Here is an 11429-nt window from a genome sequence, read left to right on the forward strand (position 1 = left end):
CAAAATACGTGCACAAAATGTAGGCCTGCATGCATGATCTTAGAGCTTCCTAGCGGCCAAAATTAACAGGAAAACAACATGTAGGGCAGAACTGACTATGCCCACCAGCTGTATACAGATCCAGTGATCCAGAGAATGTTGTTTCGAGGACTGAGATTGTTGGAAATATCCTCTCTCACTCACTCTCCCCTTCCTGCCTCTGACGTCTGATTTGCATACACTGAGATGGTCTTGTTCCACAAGTCTCCGATGATTGCCGTATCTGACAAGTGTCCACAACGATGCCTAACTTGACACGTGAACACCTGTAGCTAGAGCATTCAGTCTCACTGTGAGTGGAAAATAGGTACAGAAAGAGGAAATACCGATAGAAGATGAAGATGTAAAAATAGCTCAACAGCCAAGAAAGGACTTGGTGACTGAAACAAAAAATTAAATAAATAAATTTGAACATAAATAAATCAAAAGTCTGATTCTGGGCTATAAAAATTCTGCTTGTAAGTACAAGGTAAGAAGAACATGGCTTAAAGATCAGGTATATGAGGAAAAAACCTAGGGATTTGAGTTGACAGTAATCTGCAAAGGAGCCCAGAGTGGGATGGAGCTGCCAAAAACAAATACAACCTTGAGCTGCATTAATAAAAATGTAGGGCCCAGAGCAAGAATGTAAAAATTGTACTCTTGGGGCTGGCGCTGTGGCACAGTGGGTTAACATCCTGGCCTGAAGCGCTGACATCTCATATGGGCGCCGGTTGCAGACCCGGCTGCTCCACTTCAGATCCAGCTCTCTGCTATGGCCTAGGAAAGCAGTAGAAGACGGCCCAAGTCCTTGAGCCCCTATACCCGCATGGGAGACCAGGAAGAGGCTCCTGGCTCCTGGCTTCAGATCGGCACGGCTCCAGCTGTTGCGGCCATCTGGGGAGTGAACTATTGAATGGAAGACCTCTCTCTCTCTCTCTCTCTCTCTCTCTTTCTCTCTCTCTCTCTCTCTCCTGCCTCTCAACCTCTCAACTCTCTGTGTAACTCTGACTTTCAAATAAATAAATAAATATTTTTTTTAAAAAAAATTGTACTCTTTATCGATTCGATGAGGTCAGAACAAATCTAGGAAATCATGCTTCGGAGGAAGCACCACCCTTTACAAGACATGAACAGTAGCTAGAGGGCCTTGTGGGAACGCTGGCCACACTAAAAGTGGTTGGGAGTTACTAACATCCTCTCACTTAAGAGAAAAAGACCACCTGTGTGTCACGTATGTGTGGAATGCACCAAAGAACCACTGTGCTACACAATCTCAGGGCACACGCTTTGCTCTGTGCTCTGTGCTCTGTGCTCTGTGACAGGTGCTCCTAGAAGTTATGAACTCTGCTAACCCAGCACGTACAAGGACATGCACTACTACACCACAACATGGCTCAAGCTGATTGTAAGATTGCAACAGCCTCAGTACTCATCACAAGGAGACTGCTTCAATAAATTGCAGTACATTCACACAACTGAATACTATACAGTCATTGAAAAGAACTAGGCAGTTATATGTTGACTGAAATGAAAACAGCAATATATATGAGGATACTTTTAAAAAGTTGCTGGAAACATGGGATTAAAAGATAAGTTTAGGATGGCACCAAAAATTGAAATGCATGCGTAGCTTTTTCATACTATACATTTTCCATGAACAGAATTGAAGAGTATGCACACTATACTATCATGTACAAATACGTACATGATTACATATGTAACAACTTACATTGTAAACAACCACAGCAAGAAATTGATTACGCTGGGGGCCTGCCAGAAGAATGAGGTGCAGGACAAGGATATAGGTGAGCTGCCTCTGGAATGACTCTTTGTAACTTTTAAATCTAGTGCCTTGTGCATGAAATACTTTTATAAAAAGTAAGTAAAATTCTGGCCGGCGCCGTGGCTTAATAGGCTAATCCTCTACCTTGCGGCGCCGGCACACCGGGTTCTAGTCCCGGTTGGGGTGCCGGATTCTATCCCGGTTGCCCCTCTTCCAGGCCAGCTCTCTGCTATGGCCCAGGAGTGCAGTGGAGGATGGCCCAAGTGCTTGGGCCCTGCACCCGCATGGGAGACCGGGAGAAGCGCCTGGCTCCTGGCTTCGGATCAGCAAGATGAGCCGGCCGCAGCGGCCATTGGAGGGTGAACCAACGGCAAAAAGGAAGACCTTTCTCTCTGTCTCTCTATCTCACTATCCACTCTGCCTGTCAAAAAAAAAAAAAAAAAATTCCAAGGGAAAAAATAAGTAAAATTCTAACCCTTGTCCCTTGGTCTAGAAGGAAAAATTAACTTGAAGAGACCATTCATGTAAAAGGTCAGGAACAAAGCTGATGAATCCCATTGGACAAGTGAACTCAACTCCAGGTTTATTTTTCTGCAGCCCACCAGTCACCTTAGCTACACACATGCACACGCACACACACACAACTTAATCCATTTTTCAGCTCATTCAGAATTTCAGAGTTGCCTTGCTTTTCTCCCTCTCATTCTCCCCTTATCCAAATTTGCTCTTCCGAAAAAAATCTAGTTATTTCAGAATGAATTCTAATGGGCCAAGGATTGTTTTAAGTGGGATCCCTCTCAGGACTATCTGAATTTTTATAGGATTTAGGTAATAAAATTAAGCTCTAAAATAGGGATTTGGGATTCCAAACAATAAGAAATGATATTTTGGCGGGCGCCCCGGCTCAATAGGCTAATCCTCTGCCTGTGGCTCCGGCACCCCGGGTTCTAGTCCCTGTCAGGGCGTCGGATTCTGTCCCGGTTGCTCCTCTTCCAGTCCAGCTCTCTGCTGTGGCCCGGGAAGGCAGTGGAGGATGGCCCAAGTGCTTGGACCCTGCACCCGCATGGGAGACCAGGAGAAGCACCTGGCTCCTGCCTTCGGATCAGCAAGGTGCACCAGCCGCAGCGGCCATTGGGGGGTGAACCAACGGAAAAGGAAGACCTTTCTCTCTGTCTCTCTCTCTCTCGCTGTCCACTCTGCCTGTCAAATTAATTTAATTAATTAATTAAAATAAAGAAAAGAAATGATATTTTGTGATATGAACTCTTCCTGGCAGAGCTAAATGGTATCATGTGGCGTTTGAGCTGGGGAAAATCAACTCTGCCGTGTGTGTGTAAGTGTGTGTGTGTGTGCACATGTAGATAGATATGTACACTATATATAGTGTATGTACACACACATACACACAGTGCAACATTTCTGTTTAGTTATGTACATTGAACCTGTGTGCCAAGCAGATTCAGCGTGGAATATGCAATACAACTCGCTTTTGATATCAAATCAATCACATTAGCACCAACACTTAATCAGCTGCTTTCATCCTCAAATGTCCTCAGCAAGCTATTTGCAAAATGCCGTCTTTTCCCAGTGGCTTGGAAAGAAGCTGGCCCCAGATCTGAAACCCACGGGGTGCTTTCCTGCCGATGAGCCGCAAAGATCAGGCAGCTCTGTGCTGCAACTCATTGGAAACTCACGCCTGCTTCTGCAGCGGGAAGAAAAATGATCTTGGAAAGGAAGCAGCAGAGAGCTGATTAAGAAAACACCAGTTTGATGTAAAATCAAAGAAACGCAGAACGTTAGCGCTAGAGGGAGATTATACGGTGCAAGCCTTTCGTTTTCCAGATGAGAAAACTGCCACTTCTTCAGCCCGCGAGAGCCGTAAGTTCCCTGCTCTGTTCAAACTCGAACATCTGCAATGCGGAGCTTCTATCTCTGTCACTGTGGAGGCAGGAGAGGTTAGCTGCAAGTCTGCTTCACAAATCCCAGGGAAAAAAGAAGATCCCCAATTCATCTGTAAAATGCCACACCTCTGCTTTGGAAATGCGCTTACTTGTTACTTTTTTCTCTTTCCAAATTCCCAGTAGCACCTAGAGAATCTATTCTGCCCGTTTTCCACACAAATCAGTCATCCTTGCCTGGTCAGCCTCTCCAGTGCCTCCCAGAAGCATCAGCATGATCTGGTAAGCCCGGTTTGCCGGCCATCAGCTCCCGGTGTTTAAGGAACTGTGCCTGCAACTCGCCTCTGCCAGGCGGCAGTGTGTGAAGCTGGGTGTTAACAGGATGCCTTAGCCGCTACCCCTGAGCAGCTGGAAGGGAGAAATGGGACAGGGCAGACTGGAGCTATGGCTCAGGTATGCTGGGTGTGCCCCAAAGCTAGGTGTTGGAACTCTGGGTGGCAGGGTAGGGGGTAGGGCATCTGGATTATTCAGGCCCGGGCACAACAGCAGAGCCTGCTGTTCAGAGCAGAGCACAGAGCACAGTACACAGGCCACCCACATACAGTCACCCCCACCAAACGAGGCTGGAGCCACAGCCACAGGGTGGCAAGTGTGGAAGTCAGGGCACCTACCTCAGTGGGTGACCAAACCCAAGTTTTCTTCAAAGAAGGCAGACAGGCTGTACCTACTGGCATACGAAAGGGCTTCCAAAAGTTCACAGAACATGGGTATTAGGGAAATACTGCATGGATTTCCATTTTTTGCACCAAAATAAATTTATCCTAGAATTCTATTTTTCCATGAACCTTTTCAAGTTTCGGACTTGTGTGGTTGCTGACGCCCCAGGAGATGAGAATCAGTTTCCTAAAACATAACCACCAAGGGTCATCGCGTGCTCAGCTTGCACAGTACCCAGAGCGGGCAGGTCCCTGTCTGCCACTCTCACTTTTTCCAGCTGCAGAAACTCCCCAGGGCTCCGGAACCTTGGCTGTGATTTATTCCCCGTCCACCTCTGCAGATTGCCGGCTGCCCTTTTACTGCGGGTCAGGCTGCACAAAGACTGGGGTGGGGAGGACCCGGGAAAACAAAGTCTCTGGGGGCTGGGCAGGGTGCAAAAGCCGAGGCCTCCCTCTCACGGAAAGCACTCCTGCTCCACAGTCCGCCTGCCAGGAGGGTGCCAGCCGGAAGAGCTCAGTTAGAGCAAAGTGCAAGGGGCTCCAGGGAGAAGAAGGGAAGACACAGAGATTCTTTCCCAGGCACAAATTCCTCCAAAAGCTCCCGGTCACAGGCCACTGGTTGTGGACTGCCAGTATTTACAGCCACCTTTTACTTTCCCAGACCGTGATCCGTCATCTGTTTACACAGTTTCACCTTCGCACCATAAATTATCTGTATGCAGGGGGCTTAGCCCAGGTCCTGACAAAGCCTTCATTCTGCAGATGAAGATAGTAAGACAGGTCAAGTTTCAGCAGCGTGCTGTATCTACGTGTGTATAACAGGGATGGACAGAGGCCAACTCAAGTCCCAAACTCAGTCTACCACAAAATCTTCAAATGGCCAGCCCTGATCTGAGAACCTCATGCAGTTCACCTGCAAACTATTATCACTTGGAGCTGAATGTTCCAAAGGAATTTTAGAAGTTTGTACTCCTGCAAAAATCTGCTGACCAAACTCGTGTGTGTGTGTGTATGTGTGTGTGTGTGATTTAAATCCAAAACTAAAGAGGTATTCCTAAGCAGCTGGTCAGAAAGCCCCCTAACTCAGGCACAAAGGTTAGGTCAGGAGCTAAGTGCCCTGGCCACTTTTGGGGAGGCAGAATTGGTTCTGCTCCAGTGTTCGGAGCGGGCACCCATGTCCCTACTCAACCTGCAGCCGAGTGCAGGCTGTGCAGCAGCAGTTATCAACTATAACGTATTCAGAAGAACCCGCACACAAGAAGCCTGTGTTACTACAGCCAAAGCTTTCACACGCTGCTCGTGGCTGGATTAGCAGACACTTGCTCTGCCTGTGTCCCCTTATTTACACAGTCCTGAAGGATTAGAGACTGAAGCAGAATTCTTGGCTATTTTTTAATAGCTAATATTTTCAGGATAACTCTCAGAGTTCCCCTGAGAAAGAGGGGAGGGAAGCAAGTTTGAAATGTAAAACTTAGAGGCTGGAACATCTGGCAGGGGAAAAGAATCCCAGAACAGTAATAGGAAAACAGGATGGTGAATTTCTGGCAAAGAGGAAAAGTGGGTGATAAAGAGATTATTCATTGGGAGAGTGGAAGTCAGAGCTTGGGAGCTATTGGGGCAGCAGTTGCTACTTAGTAGAGTACCCACCAGAAAATTTTCAAGTGAAATTATTCAGTGGTTATTTTAATTAACAATATGACTACCAACCAAGGAACCAGTAGCTGTGTGCCATAAGTGAGGTACTTAAAGCACATTACATTGATTAATAAAAGGATTCTGATTAACCTTGCTGACTAGGGAATTTCACACCAAAGAGAGAAGTATGACAGTCTTGTAAAACTAATGAGCCAAAACGCTCGTGCAGCTGAAGAAAAAGCAAAATGAGCAGTTGGAAAAACCTATGGAAATAGCTGGATGGACCTGGGTTTGCATTTTCCAGGATGAAGGTCACCAGGGGAATCCAATATGAAGGGCCTGAGTTTCCTTTAAGGACTTAAATTCACTTCACAACTGTGTGCTTGCTTCATGATAAACATTGTATCACTGATATCCATTGACTATTCAACAGCATTCTGCACTTAATAAGCTGTCCCTGTATTTCTGCTGTGTTCATATCATTTATATTTTAAAATGATCCTTGGATAAATGCAATTTGCTTACTCTGTTTTTGCTTTTAAGACACACATCTCTGCCATTCCCTGGGAGGTCTCTCAAACTCCACCCAGTGCATTTCTAAAATGTACTTTACAAAAATGTGTGTGTGTGTTAAACAAGCATGATTTCATCCGGAGATCTGATTATGAAGCTCGAAATAAGTTGAAAAAAGAAAGTGAGATTTCTCTAATGTTAGGACTTGGTTTTAGGTGCTGGCAAAAGACAGAAGCCGCGGTTTGAACATGAGTGCCAGAGCTGGCTTCTAAATCTATATCTTTCTCGGGCTGGGCAGAGAAGCCAGGCAACAAGACGGGCCCGGGGCTACAGGGGTAGCAGAAGTGACTTCCAGACGTCTTTGTAATCCAATAGCTTTGTTCTCCCTCGCAAAATCCATATTTGCTTTAGGAGGTCAACTTTTGATTACTGGTGTATCAACTAGATTGTGGATTGAGGGGAGCTATATTTACAGACCAAACCGAATTCTTCACCAGCTGCATTCTGAATTACCTTTCCAAAAATTTAACACTGATTTTCAAATTGTCTTAGACATAATTTATAGGGATAAAATCCAGCCACTTTTTGAAATTCTATGAGCACTGATGTGATATGTTCTACTCGTAACAAAAATGATTAAGAATTGATTGGATCACTGTTAAGCTTCTACAGGACAATCAGATATTGCATACACAATTATATTATAAATTACACAGGAAATCCAAAAGTAGCATGATGCCTATTATAGATTTTACATTGTCTTGCTCATTAGGTTGAACGATTCAAAAGAATCAGTAATGTTCTGTTTCCTCAATGAAATGCTGGTTACATAGATTTATTCTGTGAAAATAATAGAGCTGCACACTTACGATTTATTTTTTCTATGCAGAGCTTTTCAAACATGCTTTAAAAAAATCAGAGTAGCACATGTTAATTCAATAGTGCTCAAGGTCTGAAAAGTTCTGCTTTGAAGTAGAAAGTCTCACAAAGTTTAATTCAGCCACAAAACATTCACAGCCACAAAGAATATGTCCTATTTGTTACAACTATCCGGAGAGGAACTACCTACCTAACTAGTGACCAGTACAAACCACTCAGTTCTACACTGCTTCCCGAGAATTCTTTTCTGAGTGAAAACACTGATACACCCACTTCTACTTTGCTTGACTAGCTACTGAGATCCTATTTATTTATTACATTTCTAACTTAAATGGAGGGATATTTGAGCTTGGAAGATTGTGAAGAAATGTAAAGGATCTTGGAAGAAAAATGAGGCTTTCACCTGGATTTAAGGCAAAGTGACACTCTTGTATTTATGCGCACATCAAGCCGAGTATTTCTTTCTACCTGTGTGCTTGCATGCATGCACACATGACCTCCTACATAAACCCTGAAGACCTGACCACAAATCCTATTATTTCTGTGCACACACCCACCTAGTATGGAACAGTTCTTTCCTTTCCCTATGGAAGTTTCAGCCCACAGTCCTGTCACTATGAAAACAACCATTAGTGTGAATGAAAATTTAGCTCTGTAAGGACCTTTGGAGTTGGCTTTCATCGACAAGAAGAATTTAAGATGCCTCTTCTTCTTGTTCTACTCTGATGACACACTGGAAGCAGGGGAAACAACACCCTGTTTCCCGAGAGCCTTTCTCATCATCTCAGGAACTTTGCATGCTCCATGTAGTTTAGCAGGCACAGGAGATGAAAAAAGGCAGCCTTTGCAGATCAGGGTCAAATAAATTGCTCAGTGATTTAAATCTGAGTTATTTTATACTGCAAAACATGCAGGGTCTTCACTAACTTCGTGGAAATAGATGTTATGAAAGAAATTATGGCTGAGCCTCAAAATGTTTTTGCACCAAAAATAAACTCATATTTAATCCAATCTTCTGAGAACCTTAGGAAATCCTCTCCTATAAAAAATTTTTAAAATGTTTTTAGCATTCGGACATCATTTCACTGAGCAAAGTCAAGAGGAAAGCAATCTAATTATAGAATACATTGTTAACAGACACCCATTTTATTTTATTTTTAATCTTAAAAAATTAGATCCTTTCTTCAGGTCTTGGTCATAAAGCAATGCCAATATTTAATAAAGCCCTCAAGTGAATACCACGGACACAATACTTGACCTCGGCTCTGCCACACATCTCTCAGAACTGAGCATCAGTAGATAGGAATTAATACAGAAATACATGAGAAGTCTTCAAAAAGTTCACAGAAATTTATATTATGATAAAGCAGTGCACAGGATTTCAAAATTACCCCAAAATAAACTTTTCTCTTTATTCCTTCTTTCCACAAACTTAACAGGAACATTTGTATCTGAAAATTGATGGCACTGAGGAGTTCTATATAAACAGAAAACATCTTTAAACTTGAAAACTAATTATGCTCTTTCTGTAAATGCTGTACACAAGACCTTATCACCCACTTTGTTTAAACAGAAATGATGTTGAGCAGAACTGTGTGTCTACAGTCCGCTCACCAGATGGCCCAACTACTCAGGTTCCCTCATTAACTAGTTGATTTGGGAAATCAGGATCAGTGTGCTTCTAAATTATTTCTGATTTATTAAACAGGGATTCCTGGAAATCCTTCGATAAAAAATTCTGTTCTGATTTTTGCTTAGTTTTTTTTTTAATAAGGCACATATCCTTTGATAAAAACAAGCACAATTTTGATCTTTTGTTAAAAAAAAAAGTTAACTTTTCAAATTTTCTGAGTTTAGGTTTGTGCCCAAACTGAAAATCCATTAAAATGATGAAGACCATAAAGGTGCCTGTGGCACAGCTTTATCCATTCATTAACCCTCCAAAAGGGGGGAAAAGTCCTCTTTTTCATCCACACGGACATAGAGATGACACACAGCAAAGTGGCTGTTAAAAGAGAACTAACCAGCCACACTGTCTAGGTGAGGTCCCAACAGTCTGTGGAATCGCAGGCTCAAGATGCTTTCTTTATTCTATGTCGTCACAGTCAGAGAAAAGTTAGAAACAGTGCATTTCTAAATATGATTGAACAGCATTTCATATTCCCAGCATAGCAGATAAGAAACAAAAGACAAGCATAAATATGTGTCTATATATTTATGCAAATCAGCCCAGAATGCATTCTAGCTTCAAAAGAAAGAAAAGATCAAATTAGAAACATTTTAAGAATAAATATTAAAAGAAACAATAACAGCTACTGGTTTAAAGCGAGTGACTGCCACTGTGCGTTAGCAAAGAAAAATCCATTTTCTATCAATGTTACAATTACAGCTAATTTTTTACCTTGTTTATAAGATGCCAACACCATATTCTCATCTTCCACTTCAAAAACTGTATCCACATCTATTTGTCTTTGGATTAAAATAGCCTTCAATTTTCCGGAGTCATTTGACTTGAGAGCCTCAAGGAAATTTCTCTTAACTAATTTGGCAGCTGCAGACTTGGTGAGCGGGGCAGTGGTGCCGTCCATCCTTCCTCTCCCTCTGGAAGCTTTGTTGTGATTTATCAGGAGAGCAGCACCAAGCAAACAGGCGTATGCTACAGAGTGCACAAACTGTCGGCTAATTATATCCCAAAGTTATGCTGATCCGTTCTATTTATATAGGGATCATTTCAAACTTCAAAATATCCTTCCTGGCTGTCACTGGCTTTTCAGGTCCTTTACTCTGGTTTTATGGGAAACGAGCTGTTCAGTAACACGTCATGTCAATATGAACCGAAGCCTGGCGATATATTTCTGAGCTTGAAATGTCACTATTAGTTCTCATATGATCAAAGTAATAATGTAAGATTTAAAAGCTCTTAATGCTCTTTTTTTTTCCCCCCTCAGTAAAAACATCTGTTCTCTGGCTGGAAATCCAGTGTCTTGCTCTGATTAGCCAATAGCCCCAAATGAAAATACGTTACAGTTGCTGATCCATGTGCTTCCGAAAACCTAGGATAATTGTGTAATAGGAACCATAAAATCAATCACGGTCATACACATTTGAAAATACACAGAAGATTTCCAGGGGACCTAAGACTTCAGAATTTTAAATATTATGAAAAACAAGAGTGGAGGGGGGACTGTTGTAGGTCAAAATAAAAAGACAAAACAGTTTAATGGAATGAGTGAATGAAGTTTATTAAATTCTGCATTTTAAAAATTGAGTTAGGAAAGACTAGATAGATCACAACAACTGTGGAAATATAAGATACTACTTGAGAATATGAAGCTGTTCACTTTTAAGATTTGATAAAGGTACTGGGATTATGTAGAATAATATAATTATTCTGAAGTGACACATTAAGAGATAAGTTGTCATGATGTCTAAGATTTCTTTTAAAATATTTCAGAAATACAGATATTATTATAAACATAGGTAAATAGGGTATGTGTGTGAACAAGTCTATGCACTTGTATATACACAAGTGTGTACCTTTATTCTATATATTCACACACAAGTGTGTATGTATATAAAGACAGAGATATAAAACAAATGTATCAAAAAGTTAAAAGTTGGTGAATCTAGCTATTTGGTAGTCCATTATATTATTCTTTCAGTTTTTCTGTAAATCTGAAACTTTTTCCAAAAAAAGTTGGAGAAAAATATAAACTCACTTTTTGTTCCTTTAAGCATTGAATATGAGGACAATTATAGCAGGTAGAGAACTAGCATGCAAATGAATCAGATGAATTTATGTTGGTGAGAGTCAAAACTGGCAACCAGCATGAATCTTTGACAACCTGAAATACTATTTTATTCTTAGAATTTACTTAGGTGTGTGAACATGGATGCACATTACAATAGAATTTGTTAATTATTTTACTGATGTCTCACATAAATAGGAGTGCCGAACCCTAAGCATATCATGTGTCAAGTTTT

The 11429-nt window shown here is 41.9% G+C and overlaps 1 protein-coding gene across 1 annotated transcript in view; it reads right to left on the reverse strand.

The window, feature by feature from the left end:
- Positions 1–10045, reverse strand: part of ASB4 (ankyrin repeat and SOCS box containing 4) — a 52012-nt gene extending 41967 nt beyond the window's left edge. Inside the window, exon 1 of the mRNA XM_062178415.1 lies at positions 9847–10045. Coding sequence (XP_062034399.1) covers positions 9847–10033 — 187 coding nt within the window. The 5' untranslated portion in view covers positions 10034–10045. The remainder of the gene's footprint in view (positions 1–9846) is intronic.
- Positions 10046–11429: the final 1384 nt, after the last annotated feature.

The sequence above is a fragment of the Lepus europaeus genome, chromosome 20 (genome assembly GCF_033115175.1).
Source record: "Lepus europaeus isolate LE1 chromosome 20, mLepTim1.pri, whole genome shotgun sequence".
In the NCBI taxonomy this organism is placed as follows: Eukaryota; Metazoa; Chordata; class Mammalia; order Lagomorpha; family Leporidae; genus Lepus; species Lepus europaeus.